The sequence below is a fragment of the Corvus brachyrhynchos genome, unplaced genomic scaffold, assembly GCF_000691975.1.
Source record: "Corvus brachyrhynchos isolate BGI_N302 unplaced genomic scaffold, ASM69197v1 scaffold34, whole genome shotgun sequence".
In the NCBI taxonomy this organism is placed as follows: domain Eukaryota; kingdom Metazoa; phylum Chordata; class Aves; order Passeriformes; family Corvidae; genus Corvus; species Corvus brachyrhynchos.
In genome coordinates, this window is record NW_008238126.1 from 3,142,649 (window position 1) to 3,162,839 (window position 20,191).

Below are 20,191 nucleotides of genomic sequence, written 5' to 3' on the forward strand. Positions count from 1 at the left end.
GTCAGTGTATCCTGTAACATTCTTGTTTGGAAGCTGAGGAAGTCTAGGCTTGGTGAATGACTGCTGAGTGGATTGGAAACTTGGCTGAACTATTGGTCTCAAATGATAGTGATCAACATCTTGACATTCAGCTGCTGGCTGGTAATGATTGTTGCACCCCAGGGGTCAGCGTTGGGGCCCATATTATTCAAGACCTGTATTAACGACATGGATGATGACAGAGATTGCAATGTAAATTAGGGAAAGGGACTGACATGATGGATGGTGAGCTTCAGTCCAGAGTTGCCTTGATAAATTGTTGGTGTACCTCAGTTTTGAATTGCTTTGTTCATCAACTCATCATTCTTGGAACAGCTGAAGACAGAATGAACTTTCATATTATTAGTAATGCAATTTTCTTGCTAAAATGTTAACCCTTTATATTTTCCCCTCACTCCACATACCCTGTGTGCTTACCTTGGGCCAGACAGTGTGAATTAGAAGTGCTGTGAATTACTAGCTGTGCAACCCACCCTACTTGACCAGGAAATAACTGGTTGTATAAATTTTGCAGTGTAGGTGTGTATTATGTCTGTGGTATAAAGGTTCCTATTGCATCTCATGAATGCAGCGTGCTTTATTCTAGTGGAAAGTGCAAGCTGGGATTCTGATTTGTACAACAACAAGAGCAATTAAGAGATGCAAACTGCTTGTCTTATTGAGAGTAAATCTCGTGCCAGACAGAACAGTTTAGTAGTCCAATACTATTAGGTATTATTTGTAAGAATGGTAATCCAGTGTGCTGTTCACCAAATAGTGGAGAAGAATAATCAAACTTATCTGTGATGCAACTTCATGGGAAATTATTTATAGAGCTTAAATATTGTAACTAAAGCCTAGTAGATTGTGAAATTCTGAGAAACACGAGAAACCATGTTGTTTAATTGTTTTAGTGAAGACAGTTATTGTTCTAACAATAGAGCATTTACTTGTCCCAGGAACAGTGACAGAGACAGAAGCATCCAGCTTAGACAGTGAATGACTGATGTTTGTTTTTATGCCTCAGAAGTTTTCAGTCTTCATTTTTCTTTACCCATCAGTAGGCCTGACATGATGATGATCTACTGTTTCTGTGATCTGTGGAATTACTAAAGGTTTTATTTGAAAAAAAAAAATTATACTGAAGTCTTTATGAAAGGAAAATCATACCTGTCCTTTAAAATCTATCTTGAATTTGTTAATCAGATTAATTATAATGTTAATTTTCTAATTCAGTTGCTCTTGGTGACCTGTACATAAAGTTTGCTTTATTTTAACCATAACAAGACAGTTGATTTATGCATTCAAGCTGTATTTAGATGTTGGTTGTTCTGTGATTTGCTTTGTGTAGGAATACTTACTGGAATTCTTATTTCCATCTTTCCAGGGGAAGAGAAATCTAGTCTCATAAGCAAAATCATGTATGCACAAGTGCAGTTTAGCATTCCTGGCCCTTACATATCCTGAGAAATAATTTGTCAGGCTTATTGCTGATGTTTCTGGAGGCCAGAGAGAGGGTAGAGTGGGGAAGTCAACAGAAGGCAGCAACTCAGAAGTCAGAGTGACATGCCTGACTGATCTTGATTTTTAGAAATTGTGTTTTAGACCATGTGCCCCTTCTTAAGAGGAAAATAGGGCATCTCGATTAAAGTGTACAAACAATAAACAGCAACATTTATAGATTTACTTGATGCTTTAAAGAAAATTACACAAGTTATCTGTATCTTGCTTTCAAGTAACATTCCATAGGCAGTTTCTGCCCTAGATAGATGTGAAATTATGTTTAGCACTGCAGAGTCCAGGAATTAAAATAGACATTAATTGGGAAATGTTATATCAGGACCATTTCTGAAGCTTTCATTTGCATTTCTGAAGCTTTGTCAAACCCAAGAGCATTACTCCTCAGAAATGTTTCTTTCTCTGAATTTTGACTGCTGTTGTGGCACAAACAGTCCTCTATTTGGGGTAATTATAGAGCAAGTAAAACTACTACTACTACCCTGGACCTCTTAAAACTAGGTATTTTATTGTTGAATTTAATACCAGTAAGTTTGCTTCCTAGGATTTAGACACTTGGGTAGTTAAATGTGCAGCTCTTATTCACATAGGCATTCATAGCTGCATTAAGAATAGTCATGTGAGTAATGTTTATTTGACAGCAGGTGATTTTCCCCAATATGAGCCAATGACCAGAACTACAGAGTATGCAAACTCTTGCCACAGATGGTTTAGCAACCATTTGTACTAGTTCAGCTGTTTCAGGTTGAATGATCCTGCTCTTCTGTAAATACCACTATATAGTATTTCTAGTAAGAGTTTTTGGAAGCAACAAAAATGATACAAATAATTCAAACTGCTAAAATCTCCACTGTAAACCAGAGCCCACAGAGTTAACCCGAATAAGAATTTTCCTTAATGACATTTATTTCAGTCAATGTGGGTAATTTAATTTCAAAATTTCAGTGGGCCAAATATATAGTTCAAGAAAAAGTTGCAACAGCTTTTATAGAGGATATTTGTTTCAAAGTTTGAAGGGCTGTGCTCAAAGAAAAGACTAAAGCTACAGCAGTAATTAGGAATTGGATAAGGGAGGTGAATTGGTTCCTCTGGAATCCAGTGTTACCTGCAGTAGCAAAATTGATATCTGTGGCAGTATATAAGATTGCTTATTAAAACTTACCTTATGTCCAAGATAAGGCTGCATGCACAGTAGCTTGGCTGTGTCTTTTTCCATTCAAAGATTTCCAAATTAGAATTGGCACTTTTTAAATGTACTTTGAAAAATATTTTCAAATTACTTTCTGTGACTTTATGCAATTGAACTCAGTGCTCAAAGGCAAATCTGCTACTTGGTCATTTTTCTTTCAGGGAAAATATATTGGACTAAGTATTATTGCATATATATGTGTGCCAGTGTTAAAATGAAATAGTAAAGATGTGAAGAAATACTATTTTCAGTCATCTAATCAATTTAGAATAAAAGTGCTAACATCACTTTGTGCTGATTCTGAAACAATTCAAATCATTATTTTAGCTACCAGTTAAAATAAGTCCACCTCTGAATTGATAAATGCAATTTTGAAGCATCATGAAGCATAACCTAGTGCCTTTAATTTCATACAGTGAAGCTATTTTTCAGATAAAGAAATATCTCTGGAGATTAGTTAGCTAATTGTGTGAAAATTACTTTTTAGCTGAATAGGTAGAAGCATATAAGCTAAAAATAAATACCATATATTTTAAAGTTGAGAAAACTCTTCTAGTAGGGGAAATTTACAGTATTAAGCTTATTAGCATCCTGGAAAAAATATAGAAAATAATTCCTTCAGAATAAATAGCATTATAGAGGAAGATTTCACTATAGCCATGTTTTTGCCACTGCAGTCTATCAGTTCAAGAAAGGAGATGATACAGTTTTTTTATTGATATATTAAAATGAGTGTGTTGGCTTTTCTTTTACTTTTAATATTTGGAAAGGGCCCTTCAATTCTTTTTGTATTTCCTCATAGGTTGCAGGTCTTATTTTGAACCTCTAAGCTGGCTTCTGATACTCAGAACTTTGTTCGTGAGATGAAATAATTTTGAGGCTGTTTCTCAAACAGAAGCAAGAAGTTTGATAGTGCCAAGAGAGCTGTTCTTTGCCTTCCTGAACATCTTTGATCATTATTCTGTTTCTTAAAGCTATCTTAACTTAGTTCCATAAATCCAAATGACAGTCTTCCCTGGATGTTAGATGAGTCCTGTGTATCCCATCTTCCTGTCAGCAGTTCATCATTCAGTGTTACCACACTTTAATATGGCATATTATACAGATATAGTCTATCTATTGGCCTCAGGTTCTTGGAGTTAGCTGCTAGACATATTTCTTACAAGGAATTTCCTTTGGCTGCTTGAACAGTTCCAAGACCTGTTTATAGAATTGGACTTCAAACCAGTTTTTCCTGTCTCATTTTTCATTTATCCACAGCATTGACAGTAATCAGTGAAACAATCTAAATCATGTCTAAATCCTCTGTCTTTATGAAGTGATCTGTTGGTTGATCCAGTAACTTTCCAACAAGAAAGCAATTCTTGTCTGCAGCTGTGTCAGTGCTGCTGGTCCTGAACCTGTGTATCTTACATTTCATGTCACCATCGGCTTTCACTGCTACCTGATTTTTAATTTAGGAAACAGTTTATTTTTTTAATCTCTAGATGTTATTTAACTGAAAGCATTTTAAACTTTGGTTTTTCTTGATACTGTGTTATTTCATTTCAATTCTATTTAAAAGATACCCATATTCTAGCTATACTTTTTTACAATGAGGAGAATACTGAGAAGACCTTTAATAAAAGCAGGGGAAAAGGGGTCCATGTGTTCCCACTCAAGAATGTATTTTTTGAAACCCCTGTCTGTGAAGCTGTTTTATTAGGGAAATGGTTCCATCAATTTTGAATTCTAAATGAGCTTCCAAAAATAATTTTTAATTTTTTTTTTTTTTTTTTTAGATGAGGAGCTGTTGAGTCAGCATCTGAGTGCATCTGTCCTGTCCCAGTCCACCACTAAGGAATCTGTTTTTCAACTTCTGTTTAAACATCCACAAGGTATGTAACTCCTTAACCCTTAAAATACATTTAAACTATTAATGTTACTTATTTTATCAACTTAACCTGCAACAAGTCACAGTTTCCTAAAACATGAAGTACTAGAGTGAAAAAATATGTAATTGCTAAGAAAATTATTTTTAAAATAATTTTTTTGTTGTTTGAAGGACTGGTTAATAAGAAAAAGAAGAGGAAAGAAATTCCAAAAATCAATGAATTAGACATTTGTAACTACTTTTACTTTTTACTGAATTAACAGAAAACAAAAAAGAAAATTGACTTCTCAATTATTTCATTCTAGATACAGTTATGTTTCTCTTCAGCCTTATCAGTCATTTAAACTTGTTTTTGGGTTTTTTTTGGGGGGAGGGGTGATTATTTATTTTTTGGTTTCATTTATTTGTTGTTTGTCTCAGTTTTTATAAGATAGTTTTTTAGTTGGAAAGTACTATTTTCTGTATTTTCTTATGAAAATTTTCCCAGACACTATAGACCTGAACTATGGAAAGAATTAAACTTCTTGGTTTAATTTCCTGAATTAAATTTTAGGTAGCATTGCTGGTCCTATCTGATCTAAGATGAGATATGAAAGGAATGAATTGCCTTTAGCGCTGTAATTTTACCAAAATTTATTTATTATTTGTATATGATAATTGATTTATTTGATTTATCTGGTGTTATGATAAGGCTTGGACTATCATAGAAATAGCATATTTCAGTAATTTCAAACTATTCATTGCTGAAGTATAGAAGATAAGTAGATTTCTTTACCTATTTTAAAAATTTTTCTTCTAATTATTTCCATTGATTACTTCTTAGAAGTGCTTTACAATTTCAGAACACACAGTTAAATTATTCATATCTTCAATTATTTACCAAAGACATTAATTTTCTTTGCTTATACCCCCACAAATATGTGTGAGCATCTCTTTCATGTGAAGATAGATATCAGAATAAGCCATACCATTTTCTGTGAAGAAATAGTGTCTATCTCACATTAAAGACCTGGTTTAGAAATATGACATGAGGATCACTTGTTTACAATTTCATTCAAAAAAATTTGCCATGTACTATGGTTTTCCTGTAGGTGTACTTGACAGATCTTTATTTTGTAAAGGATATTGCAGACCTTACTGTTCCCAGCAAGGAACTATTTTTGTTTTCTCTTCTGGGAGCTCACTATGCCTCAAAACATTTCTAGGTGATACAGAAAGAAGGATTTAGAAGAAAAGGAGGTGTAAGAATTGATCTGGATGTCGTGTCATTTTCTATATATCCATTTCTCATGGTTTCACTCCAGGCAGCCACTCACTCACTCCCCCACCAGCAGGACCAGGGAGACAATTGGAAGGATAAAAGGTGGAAAACTTGTGGGCTGAGATAAAGACAGTTTAATAGGGAAAGCAAAAGCCTTGCAGACAAGCAAAGCAAAACAAGCAATTCATTCACTGCTTCCCATGGCTGGGCAGGTGTTTGGCCACCTCCAGGAGAGCAGGGCTCCATCACGTGTATCAGTGACTTGGGCAGACAAACACCATCACTCCAAACATCCCCTCTTTCCTCCCCCAACTTTATACACTGATCCGGGATGTCACATGGTCTGGAATATCCCTTTGGCCAGTTTGGGTCACCCATCCTGGCTGTGTCTCCTCCCAACCTCCCATGCACACCATGTGTACACGCCACACCAGTGTGGCAGTAGGACAAGCAGGAAAGGCCTTGGCTCTGTGTAAGCCCTGCTCAGCAATAACAAAAACATCCCTATATTATCATCACTGTCTTCAGCACAACTCCAAAACACTGCCCCATACCAGCCACTGGGAAGAAAGTTCATTGTACCCCAGCTGAAACCAGCACAACATTTTACACAGATATATAAAGGCTGTAACTTTTGCCATGACCTTATATATATTTTTTTTCCACAGTGGTGAACTGCCCAAAAACAATCTAATTTATGTACACAGTAAAACTGAAAGTGCAATCACTTCACAGAAGTATCTTTAAAAGTTGTACTTTTTCCTCATATTTTATGTCTGAAATATCTTACTGATGTGATCAGAAGTGAAGATCAGATTAGATGCAGGTGTTACTGCTTACCATTATTCCCTATACAAAAGAAACAATACTTTGAAAATGTGTTGTAACTAAATATTATTCTTGATAGACTTGCTGCAATATGATTGCTAGGTCATTTTATGAGCAGCATTCATGCTTATGGAAAAACTGTGCTTGTTGCTAATTAATTACTTGTTTTTTCCTCACTCACTCTAAAAACTGAGGGTAGAAATTCAAAAATAGTGAGATAGTCTGAGAGTCTAGGAGTCATTTTTTCATCATCCTTTCACAAGAAGTCCAAAATACTATCCATGCTATGAAATTGTTACTCATAGCAGAGTATCCTTTTTCCCTGCCCTGGCTTCCCAGTAACACAAGCTATGTTACTTCAGTAACAGTCCTCATAGTGAAGGTGTGATCTCATTTTGCACTCAACCTCCAGTGACTGCATTTTATGGCTTAGCTGCTGTTCTGGGTGGTCAGTAAGCCTCTCTGTTGTAACCACTTGGTGCAGCATCAAACAGAAACAGTAAACAGGGCAGTTGGTTGAACCTGCTTTTTAGATACTTCTCTCTATATTTCAGCACAAGTTTTATATTTTAAAACTTCTGTATTTTAAGCTGCCATGTCACTTGTATCATGTTTATCTCTTTTCCCATGGAGAACTCCATGATTAACTCTTTAATTTTTCCTTCTAACTTTGATTTCGTGTAAAATAAATGTATTTATTAACTTTACTGAGCACTTAGGAAGGAAAGATGAAATATATTTGATAAATGTATTTAATGTTAATGAGACATTTTCCAAAAAGCTGCCTGCAGTTTAAAACCAGTTGATGGCAATCAAATTTGAGATACTAAAATTCTGTGTGTGCTCTTTGGAAGCATGTCACTATTACAGTTTCATATTTTATTCAACATTCTTTGAGAAGGAATTTTAGCATACTTTTTCTGTCATGTACAGTCCACTGTGATTACAGATAATTTGGCTTTTAAACTAATTTCACCTAAGAAATGGCATAATTTTTTTTCAGATCCTCAGGCTATTTCCCTAAAATATTAGGTTTCAAGATTTGCTTCTTGAATTCTATATTTATTTGCATCTGCTTTTTTCTTTCAGTAATTTTGCATGCACAGTCTGTTTTTTCTTATTATTGCTTTCAAAGACTGAAAAAACAAAACTAACATACTTGTTTGCCCTGGTTGTCCTTAGGTCCTCTGTCTCTGTTTCTTTTATAATGCTTCCATTATCTCAAAATGACTTGAAGAGCCAGAAAAAAGGAAAAAAAAATAAAGAGCTGTGAGAAATACTTCTCCATTCTAGCAGACTATTTTGAAAACGTGTTGGAAAATACTTAGTTTTCTTTCCTCTTTCATGTTTTAAATGCATTTTATGACCAGGATTTGTTCACTCACAACAAGCAGAAATAATTTTACAATTTCTAACTTCCATCAGAGGTTCTGCTGAAGTCAACCATCAGTGGCTCCAGCTGGTAGTTCCTCAAGCTGACGGTACATTGAGCTCTCAGGACTGCAGCTCGTCTTTTCCTTTTACTCTACTATTTCTTGGTTTTGGGAAGAGGCACATTTTGCTAGATCAGGTTGCCTTTAACATCTCAGTGTTTTTATACCTGACTACTTCTTCTGTCCCTGCTCCTGAGGTGCTGTTAGGGCTGGCTTTGTGAGAAGGTACAGGATTAACTCCAGGGTCAATTCAGTGCACAAAGTCAGGCTTAACTTTAGTTGCTATGTTGCTGTGAATATAGAACAGAGGCTGGCTGATTGGAGATCAGATGCATCTAGATGGGGAATTACTGGCTGTTGGATACCTAGTAGAAAAATTTATGGTCCATGTGTCATCAGCACCAGTCTGTCAGAGAAAGATTTACTGTCAGGCCAGATCCTGTTGTAGACTGGTGATTCTCCCTGGCTGTTGGAGGTCCCATGGAGTTGGTGGACATTCAGCCAGGAGCTTCATGAGAATATTTTATTACCATCTTCACTGGATTTGTCCTCTGAGTAAGAAACCTACCTGTCCTTCACCTTAGTGTGTGAGATTCCTTCCTCATGGGATCGCTTTTGGCGTGGGCATCTTTTGCTGTATACAGAGACTTTGCAAACAGGATTTGTGCAATTCAGAACACACAGATTTGTTTTATGGTTTGATACATGCAGTAGATAACCAGGACTAACACACTTCTAGGTTAGGTATTACCATGGTCAGTATTCCCAATGAGGCATGGGATGTATCTTTGCTGCCCAGGTCATCATTAGTCATTTGAGGATGGGTCAGCCTTTCTCTTGGAATGGGTTCATCCACGATATTGCTGGGTTTCCACCTTCTGATTCTTTGTTTTCTTTCCATATATTTTTTTATAGCTTTTCTCTTCAGTACTTTCTTGCAGAGTTCTTGAGCTGTAACTACCATTCTATGTTTTAACTTTCTTAGCTATTTTCTCACACCTTACCACATTTCTCCGTAGAATCAATCCAAAGTTTTGGTACCTGCTGTACTGAGTTAGACTCTGCATCAGAAGCAGGTGAACTGCTGCTCAAAAGATTACATGTGCTTTTGAAGAAATTGCTGTTTATGCTCCCCACAAAATAGCCTTCTTGAACCTAGTCTATGCAAGACACAATGACTTCCCTTCCTGGCCCTATTTGGGTACCTGTCTGTATGACTGTTCCTTATTTAAACCTCCAGCTGGCATTTTCCCTTGTTCAGTTTTCTCTGATGTACTGTCATAGTACCTGGAAGCTTGTACAAATGTGGATTTGCTTTGTGAAAATTCCAGCAGAAAGGAAAGCTTGGGATCCCTGCCTAATTGATGCACATGGAATTTTCCTGATTGCTGAATCACCCTGGCTTGCCTCTCTCCTGTGAAACCATTCTGAAAGAGCAGTGTCCTCATGTTACAGTTGACAGAGAAACAGGCTTTTTTGGAGAGGGTGTCAGCACTCAGTCCTGGGATGTGACAGCACAAATGATGTGGTCTAAGCCATTTTTATCTCCAGAGAGGTGTGCTGACAAAATCAATGTGTTCCAGCTGGTGAAAAAAAAACTCTCTAAAGGCACAGCACACTTGAGGCTTTCCTCATGTAGAGAAAATCAGTAGGGAAATTTGTGTCATTTTTTAAGGCACTGGTGCCTTCTAATATAAAGAAAGATGAAGCTTAAAGATTTTTCTTTATAGTTCTTTGCAGTCTCTTCAGGCCATACATATTTTATATATGTTTATTTGGCCTGTTATATGCCTTCTTTTTACCTTTGAATTTTACTTCTTTTACAGGTTATATGCTGTAGACATCTTTATATGCATTTGTCAGGAATCCATTCTAGGGAAATAACTTGAAGTTAAGGAAGTGAAAGGCAGCACTGTAACAATACACAAAAATTCTCAGTTACTGTTCTCTTAAAACAATCCTGTGAGTTGCAGGAGTAGTACATTCCCTTGACTGTGTAAGCAATTGTTTATTTCAGCATGTTCTCCTGATGTTGCAATAGAATAGAGAAGAAAAAAGATTCAGGATGCAAATAAAAGATGGGAAGACATCAGAAATACAGATTTTGCATAGTCTCACGCAGATCCACATAAGATTTCCCATGTGGATTTATCATGAAAAACAGATTTTCGGGCTATCATTGCCTCACAGATTTTAGCTAGGCTCTACAGTAGGCTTCCTTCAGAATATCGTGATTTGTTACTGAGCATCCAGAGTACAGTACTTCAGAGCATTTAAACTATTCAAATCAGCCTCAGGGGAGGCTGTTATTTCACATTATCTTGGCCTATTTCTCTATTTAAAAGTATCTGCTCTGTTTTATAATTTGATAAGAAGTTATTGCCTTCAATAGAACTAGAAAATGAAAAGATGATTAATTTTGACTTAGAATAGCATATTGCTGCTAATCTATTTGATAACAGCTGTGGATAGACAGGATGGAGTCAGGATGTGCCCTTGAATAAGACAGAAGTGTTTAATTCCTCCCTTCTTCCTGATTCTTGCTTCTAGCCTTCACCTGTTTAGGTAATAAACCCAGTGAAAACTCCAGAGACATAGATTTGTTTCATCCTGTAAATTACTCAGTAAATCTATGTCTAGCTCTAAATTGGCTATAAAAAATTATCTGCAATCTTTTGTTTCCAGCAGCACATGCACAGTGGAGAAATTACCAACAGTGTTGAGCAATTGTTTCTTGAGCACAAATTAAGAGGCTTGATTTTCTAGATGTCTGTTTTATTTCCATTTTCCCTGTCCTCCTCTGCTCTTGGAACAATGACATCTCTGTCTCCCATTAATTTATCTGTGCAAGACCCTTCCACATCCATGCTGGACCCCAAAAATACAGTGAAGACTAGGTTTCCCTCCTGCCATAAACTAGATAATTTGCTGACTGAGAACTAAAATTGTTGATTTTTCTGTAGCTTTTCTTTTTTTGTGTCTCTAAGTTTGTGTCTTCCTTGTCTATCCAGCTGTTGAGTTCTGAGAAACATTGAAGGTATGTTGGAGATGCACATCTAACCTTGCAGAGAGAGGATAAAAGACTAAAAATGAAAGAAATAACCAAAAACCCACCCCAATCCTACTGGCATTGGTATTAATAGAACGAATGTATAGAAATTTGTAACAATTACACAGATTTCTTTTTTTCTATAGAATTTTGGAATTCTTGAAAATATTCCCTTAACATTTTTAAATGAGGAGGTGGGGTGTGGGTGGGAAAGAAATTGAACCTTTTGTGTAAGAACATTCGGAGATGGAAGATCATGATAAAATTTTAAACTTTTCAAAATTAGGTCTGAGGGTTTGAGGGAAAGAAGAGCTGGTTGGTTTGAGCTGTCTTTTTTTTTTTTCTTTTTTTTTTCCCCTGTTTGTTTTAATTACTATAATACTTTCCAGGAGAGAAAGACAACTTAAACTTACCTTATTATGTAACTGTTCAGCACACAGATTTTATTTTAAAGCATGAATCCTAGAAGGCATTCTTGAAACTGATCTTTCAACCTTGAAGTTTTATGCCTTAAGAGTGCTTGATAATTACACTGGTGAATGAATGTTCTTTTGTTCATATACTGAGTTTTTCTAGAACTTTTTTTGTCAAATGTTTTCATTGCTTTTTTTTCTTTTAGTTAATGAAAAATGGGTCTCAAGTATAAGACAGAAGCTAAGAGAAAGTAAAATTACATATCCATATATATATTTATATATAGTATGCATTCAGTAGTTGAGCAACAATTTTTACCCACAGTGGTAACAGAATTCTCAATATACTGGCACACACTTTAAAGTCACTGAACCATTAAGGTTTTTCTTTTAATCAGGATTTGTCTTGCACAACATTGTGTACTTCAGCTTGATTTTAAAGGTCTTATTTCCCAAGTGTTAAGCTTTTTACATATCTATGATGGTCCCTGTTCTGACCTTTTTCTTCCTCATTCCAAGTAGCATCAAATGTTCTTAGAAATCCAGGCTCCAGTGCAGTGTGAGGGGTCACTGGGCACAGGTATTTAGAAGATAAGGATAAGACTTTTTTGCAAACCCTTGGTACTCTGTAGCTGCTATGAACAGCTGGATGTGCCTGGAGTCTCTTTTGGAATTCAGTGCAATGTAGCACAGACCCAGGTGTGTTACACAAGAGTGTCTCTTTTTTTATCTCTTATTTCTCTAAAACCCAATTACACAAGTCAAATTTATACAATCAAATCATCCCATAATTGTCCTGCCAAACAATTAACCTGCTTCTACACATTTTCCACAGCTCTATGAATTCTTTTGTCTACCTTCTCTACTCAAGAGTTCTACAACCCTTCAACAGATACATATTTCTGTTGCTGTCTGAAAATGTTGAGTTTCTGAAATTCTGAAGTTTTGAAGTTCTGAAGTTCTGAAATTGCATGAAATCTCAATCTGAATTGCAGTCAGCAAGGAATTTAAAGGAAAGCGGGGGGGTGTTTCATTTTATCTTTTTTATTTTAGTCACAAATTTGTCAGGACTAGTTGTTTGACTTGGTTAGGAAAGCTGTCAGAGTGTGCTGGGCATGCAGATGTGGATTTTCTCTTGGTGAAGTCTGTGTTGTCTGTACAGTTTAGCACTGTACATGATAGCTAGATCCAACATTTTTTACAAGTAGCAGAAAAATTTTATCACAGTTAAATCATATGTTTGGCTTTGTGGTAGGGTATGTGATTAATTGAAATATTAGCTGCTAGCAGTTGGATTCACAAGTCAGATTATTCATTAGAGGGAAAGATGCATTTGGTTTGTTCAGTTCTTGGCTCAGTAGCATGTTTGAATCTGTTGAATTTCAGGTAAGTAATACAATCCCCAGATAGCAAAGAATTTAAATTTAAATATCTGCCTCATTTGCACTGTAATTAAAGGAAATGTAAATGTGTATTTCAGCCATGTATTCTAACTGCTGTGGTGTCAATAGAGGTGGGATTATTTGTGTGGCTAATTGTTTTGAAAAATACTATAGTATGTCAATAATCTATATGTTCACCTCAAAATCATATATTTCTCCTTGCCTATAAGATATACCCAGGATCAATAATGCTGTAGCTCCAGTTCTTGCCAAATGGGGTCTTTAAAGCTGTTCTCTGAAGGGAGGGAATAATTTAATTAAAATGAACATCATATCCTTTGTACTCTGCTGCTTTCATTCTTCCCTAGATATTTTATAATACTAATACTAAGATTAAAAAATTATTCAAAATATTTTTTTATGGGAAAGATAATGATTTTTTCACATTCTCATTAAAAATTGATATCTTCCAGTTACCAGGGGGAATTTGGATTCCCTGATTTACTTTTCTGTCACAAAGCCTGAATGATTAGGCAGGGCCTGTGTTGATTTGATAAAGGCATTGGGATTGTACCTGCCTGGGTGTATTTGCAAAAAAGAATGCATATCACTAGTACCTCTTTTCTCTTCATGTAAGTCTCAGCAAAAATTTATTTATCTTTCTCTTCCACCTTTTATGATGCACACAGGATCTTACTTTCAGCTTTTACAATATTTATGTGAAATCCTTCCTGTTTACCTGAAGATGAGGTTGATACATTCAGTCATCAACATTAGTAACAATCTTGCATCTTACAATAATATTTAGGTTTAAGCAATATTTATTTCTTTAAATGAATCGCTGATACCAAGCTCAAAAAACCCACCCAGGCCCCAAACCAACACAGGAAAAAGAGAATGTGGGCACTCCTGCTGTGTCTGCTGTGTGTGAAAGACAAGGATGTGCTGTAACTGTAACCCAGACTTTGCCTTTATTTCAATGTGATTCTTATTCTTTATTTCCATGTGATGCCCATAAGTCAAAGTATGGAAGTCAACAGAGGGGACTTTGGTGTTAAGTACAGAACATCATTTGTGTATTCTTAGCAGAATGCAGAACCAGGACTTACATTGCAAATAGCTGAAAAGTGTTTGAATCGTGACCTTTACTATAACAAGGAGTAATACCTCACAGCCATTGAAGCATGCAGCACAAAATTCTTCATTGCACATCAAAGTTTATGTTAACAATGTACATAAGATGCTTTATTACACTCTAGTCACTTGGTCTAGTATCATCTTCTGCTGAGTGGAGGCAAATTAAGCTTACTTTGCACAGTAACAGCATCTTTTGAGATGACAAAACATTCAAAGGGTCGTGAGAGCATTGGAAGAGTGTTTTACTTTCTCAGACTCCTCTTGCTAGGACATTATTTATACCATGTGGTAGTCTATGTTCAAGGATTCGACTCTTTTTACTGTTAATATGCTACATTAGGTAAAACCTGTGTTTGCAAAAATAGTTAAAACCTTTGAAATTTATTTACTTATTATTTATTTAACTGAACCTTAACTACTTTCCGCATTCACGATAATTTTATTTTCACAAATCTTCTCTTACTTGAGAGAAGGAATTTGGCATTTTATTCCTTTTAAATCAGGGAAACAGTGGTATAGGTGTAATAAAGGTTTTCCCTATTAAAGCCATGGTCGTTTCAAAATAAAAACGAGAGGCTTGAAAGATGAGCAGATCCTCTTTTCTCATAATCGTTTGGTGAAGCATTGGGAAAACAATTTTCATACAAAGTCCAAAAGGAGACTTAAAATGAAAACGATCCCAGGCAACCATCAAGAAGTCTGTGAAACTTTGCGATGTGACTGTTTCTTTTATCTCTAAATTGGAGCTATTAACTGCCTGTTTAGGGTGTTAAATTCAGTCTAGTTAACATGAGAGGTTTTTTGTAACAGATGAACTTAAGGAATGCAAACCATGTTTTTTGATTGCCTTGTTTGCCTGCTTGTGTTACAAGAATGTTTTGTACACTGAGATGAAAACTAGTATTGCAACAATTTCTGGTGTTGAATTGTCTTTTATCTGATTGCTTCTCAAGCACTGAAAATCCCTTATAAATTAAGTAATTTTCTTCTTCAGAAAGATATTAAGATAAAACAAAGATTATATGCCCATAAAGATTGATATCTATTAATTACAGGGGGCCCTGCCTTTTTCACAATTCATGCCAGTAATGTCAGCTGATCCCTGAGGTTTGTTACCTTTTTTATTACCTCTGCTACATACAACCAGCAGAAGCCACAACCTGAATTGCATGCTGTCCTCTTAGGGGCTGTTCCAATTTCTTTTTTTCGAGCCATTGTATACAATTTTCTCTTTTCCATTAAAGAGGAAAACAAGAATTCGATTGCTGGAAAGAACTGGTATTCAGACCTGTGTGAACAACACGTTTTCTACATGCACAAACAAGCAAATCAGTTTTATCACACATAATAGCGCATGACACTACACAATATAATGTCTTGTCAGTAGCTGTTGAGGAAATTTTGGATAATCCTTATCTTTCCAGCTTACTTTACATCTCTTCAGATATAAAATCACAAGCTGTATCCTATTAATCTTTTCTTCTCTATGATGTATCCCTTTTCCAAATCAAGAATTAATTCTTATGTTATTTTTCTTTCTTTGATCTACAAATTTACCCAGGTCTCCCAACTCTGAATTAAGTGCAAATGCCTTTTTTCCTGCTTTCTGGTACCTCTACTTTTTGGTACCAATCTTACTGATTGAAGAAATACAAGGGGTTTTTTCAGACTTCTTGAAGCCTATTTACTGCTAGAGTCGCTCCATTTGGTATACAGTGTTGATTAGCCTGGGCTGCCTTCTGCAGTTGTTGTTCATCTTTGCAATACAAGCATGTTTAAATGATTCAAGATGACAGTGAGTGATCCAGTGATCCCAAATTACTTAGCTGACCAAGGATAATTTTGGTGGCAGTTCATTTTTTTTACCTCTCTAAAAACCAGAACATTGGTGATGAAGCATTCACTGTCACAGAAAAAAGCAGGGACTGAAAACAAGTCAGTGCTATTCAGTAGATAAATTAAAAGTGAAACCTGTTTTTAACAATGGGCTTAATTAACTTTCAGAACAATTCTCAGTGAAACATGGAGGATTCACTATCACTGACAAGTTTTAAATCAAGTAGCTGTGTTTTTTTCTAATTAAATTCTCTTGTTCAAGAAGAGTTATCGAGACTGAACCTTAATTTTTTCAAATGAGTTCTGAGAAGTCCTATGTGTTTAAGTCAAGTTAGGTGATCATAATGACTGGAATGTTTAGCAGTGAAAAAATGAAAAAATGATCTCTGCAGAGTTGTGGGTAAGTAAGTATGACTTAAACATGCTTTTATTAGTACAACCCAAAATGGCAAAAATACTTTGAAGTTTCTGAATCAACATTTTCAGAATTTCCACTATATTATTTTTCTTACTCTTTTACTACATCAGGATGGAAAAGGGTCAAGAAGTAAAATACCATCAACAAATACAAACTGTACAAGCTTTCCTTTCTTCACCATTGCAGCCTCTAAAGAATCAACATTTTAAGTTTTTTGGTCATTATTCTATATACAAATGGAAGATATCTAAAAATGAAATTAAATTTCCTTGCCTATAAGCAAATAGCTATAGGTTTGTAGGAAAATGAACTACTATTTTTTAACTCTTTTTTTTCCACTCTTCTCCAGCTCCTTGCTGCTGTGTATCAGAAAATAAACTTTTAGTTTTTTTTCCTTTAGGTTGATACCAAATGACAGTTTGTAAAGATCTGTTCCTTGTCATCTTTACACACAGCAATTTTTTTCCTCTGCCTTTTTTTTCAGTTGGCACCTTCGACAGACAGCTATTGGGAAATGCATTTGTCCCTACATTTGTTCAGTGTTTGACTGCAAATCACTTATGCCTTGAGCTGCTTTAGAGACTAAACCATATGGAGAGAAAAAATGTCTTAGATTTGAAGGCTGGCAGCTTCTTGTTTTGACAGATTTAAAATGGATTATCTTGATTGATTAAGTTACTTGCATGAAAATTTTCATTCCCAGTTATCTCACCACAAGTTATTGTCAGTGGAAGTTACAGTTACAGACCTAAAATGTCTCCTTTCTATTCCAGAAAGGTATTGTAGTTTTATCTATGGCTGTATTTTAACTAAGTTTTAGAAAATAATCAGAAATGATCGGTTTTCTTTCTTTCTGAATCAAAAGTCATCTGGTCCCTTACTGGGAACTCAAACAGTTTGTGCAAAAAAATAAGTAAAAGCTAAATTTTAGACATTTGTTTTGCATTTCATGTGAAAATGAAGTAGTCACCTTGCCTCCTGAATTGTGGCTGATTGTGTGTGATTTCCATTTCTGGATCCACACAGAGGTATGGGATCTGCAGCAGCTGCCCCTGTTTGGAAACACTGCAGCTCCCAATTACCATTGAGTCATCCAAAGCCTGTCTCCTGTGTCAGTATGATTCAGAATCATCCTGAAGCTGTCAAGTTATTTGGGTCCTTGATCCCTTCCAGAATATCTTAATTCCCACTTTTAGCTTCATTTTGGTTTTTAATCGAGTTCATTTCCTATCTGTCTACTGCTAAGCATTTTGTTCTTTTTCTCAAAGTCCTCAAGCATATCCCCCTATATTAATCTCTGAATTCCAGGGGTCACCAGCTCATATATTTATTGGATTTTTGGAATAATGATTACAGTTTGCTCTAAATTACAGCTACAGGGCTGATTTTAACCTTCTTCACACAACAGGAGTTAACACACAGTCCCCAGCCATGAACTGCTAATTGTCCTTATGGCTGAAAACTTATGCTATGTTTCAACTACCCCTCAGGGAACCAGGAGAATTTTAATAATTATCATATTAACCATAGAAATTCAAGGGATAAAATATTATGATGCCAGAATGAAGTCTTAATGAAATTTAAATATGATCTGTAGCTATACCTGAGTCTGGCAGGTGAGTAGCTATGTGTCACATTCACTGATCCAACAACTCCCAGATCTTTGTAGTGGGATTAAAATATTTCTGGATATTTATAAACTGATGTGTCCTAACATGGTATAATGATTGAGTAGCAGGGATGTACATAACCAGCATGTGAGATCACACTGACAGTAAAAGATGATATTGTGTAGACATGTGGATTTCAGAGTATGAAAAAATGGATTCTGTCAGAAATTGTTACTTGTTAAAAAAAGAACAAGTCAGTGTGAGTTACCAGTTTGTCCATAAAAATCAAAAATGTCTCTGAAGTAGAAAGGCACTTGACAGCTCAACAGAGTTTCTTGCTAGAGAATATTGCTGATGTTTTTTTTCTGTACTTCCTCTAGGGACAAATTATTGTTCTATGATAGTCTTGATAAACTCTGGAGCAGGTTTTGCATGTCAATGAGAGCAGTCAGAACATAAGAAGTATTCTATAAATTGTCAACCTAGAGATATGATTGCTGGCCTCTGTATGAGGCCGCTGCAGTCAAGTCAGTACTCATTCCTAAAAATAAGATAAAATCCAACAGCAGTGACATCCAGGCTGTTGTTTGACTACATCTTCTCCTGACCAAGGAAGTAATCAAAATGACACCCTAATAAATAAAAAAAAAAAAATGAATGGTCTTTTTCTGCTCTCAGGGATTTTCATTTCCTACATAAAGTTTTATGAATTGATGAGTCCTGCAACCTTATTTTCAGAGCACATGATTTTTATCTTTTCTTTTTCACTTCCATAGAACACAGGAAAGAAACATCTTGAACCCGTAGCTGGCATTAGGATGTGGTAGCCTGTTAACCCCTGATTCTGTGATGCCATGTTCCCCCTGATCCCTGCCCTAGCCCTGGCCTCTCCCTTGGTTTCTCCCTGTTGGTTCCTGTACCCCAACCCTGCCCAGGGACCGCCCCTGGGCCCCTGACAAAACCACCCCACACCCAGACCACGAGGTCTCTCTCTCTCTGCCTCCGAGGGCACTGGGACAAGATGTGATTAAAGCCATCCCAAACCCTCATGAGAGACCCTTCTCTGCCTTCTTTACCACCACTGCATTGTAACACTGCTGGCTGCCGGAGCCAGATCATGGGGCTGTCCGAAATGGACTCCGGGATGTGACCAATTGCACGGCCCAGGGAAACCCCCGCTGTGCTCTCAGGGAGCTGCAGCCTGCTCGGCAGAGTCCAGCTGGTACAACATTAGGAGGAGAAGAATGCTTGGTTTAAGTACCAAGTAGTCTGTTGCTGTTGTTGTTATGTCTTAGGCTATTTCTGTGTGGAGTCCACATTCCCTGAAGGCATCAGCTCCAGCTAAGCCCCAATTGCTTCAGTTTACATTGCAGCAATATCCGGGCTGACCTTTGAAGATTTTACCTGTAAGGACAAAGACAAAGAACTCTATCTGAAAAGCTGTGAACAGGAGAAAAGTTTCATTTAAGGGGCCAACTTTTAGAATAGTTAAAGACTGAACCTGCAGCTCTAAAAACTGCTGCTCTGCCTAAGGATTTTTAATGCAATATAAAATTTTCTTTTGTATTTTATTTGCACTTCTGCTTTGTAGGTAGGAGCTTGACTATATATTCCCATTTAAGTCTGATTTCTTTTATTTTCAAGTGGAATAATAAGTGTAACTAATTTCTTCAGAATTTTGGAATCTGGAGATTACCTGCTGACAAGTGTTGTGGTTTAACATTGAGGCTGGCATTGCCTCACGTTGGGTTTTAGCATGTCACGCGCAAAACAGAGTGGGTCAAAAGGATACGTAAGTGGAGCAAGAAAAAAATACTTGCCTAATTTGATAGGCTAAGAAAAAGCTATTGTTAGTCCACTTACAATCGTACTATTGTTCATAGCTATGAAATACATGTAGCATATTGTGGGTTCTGTCATTCACAGAACCACTGTTTTATGACACAAGTCAAATTATTGGGAAAATGTTACTTTTAAAGAGGGATTCCTCTTACCATCTTTCTCTATTTTCTTGAGCACTAAGAAACCTAAAAAGACAAAACTGCAGAGGTCAATTCTGCTTTACTACAGAAACTTGTATACCTCACATGATGAAGAGTGTACTTTCCAGGGTTATGAAAATGTGTAACTCGAGATAAATATATATATATATATGACTCACAGTCACACTGTTTCCAGTTATTGTCTGCTGTATGAAGTGTGATATGTCTTCTGGATGCTTGTAGC

At 36.2% G+C, this 20,191-nt stretch overlaps 1 protein-coding gene across 1 annotated transcript in view; it reads left to right on the forward strand.

Moving 5' to 3' along the window:
• Nucleotides 1–20,191, forward strand: part of CFAP47 (cilia and flagella associated protein 47) — a 278,872-nt gene that overhangs the window by 209,974 nt on the left and 48,707 nt on the right. The window contains exon 58 of the mRNA XM_017733531.1: nucleotides 4,507–4,602. Within this exon, the coding sequence (XP_017589020.1) occupies nucleotides 4,507–4,602 (96 nt within the window). The remainder of the gene's footprint in view (nucleotides 1–4,506; nucleotides 4,603–20,191) is intronic.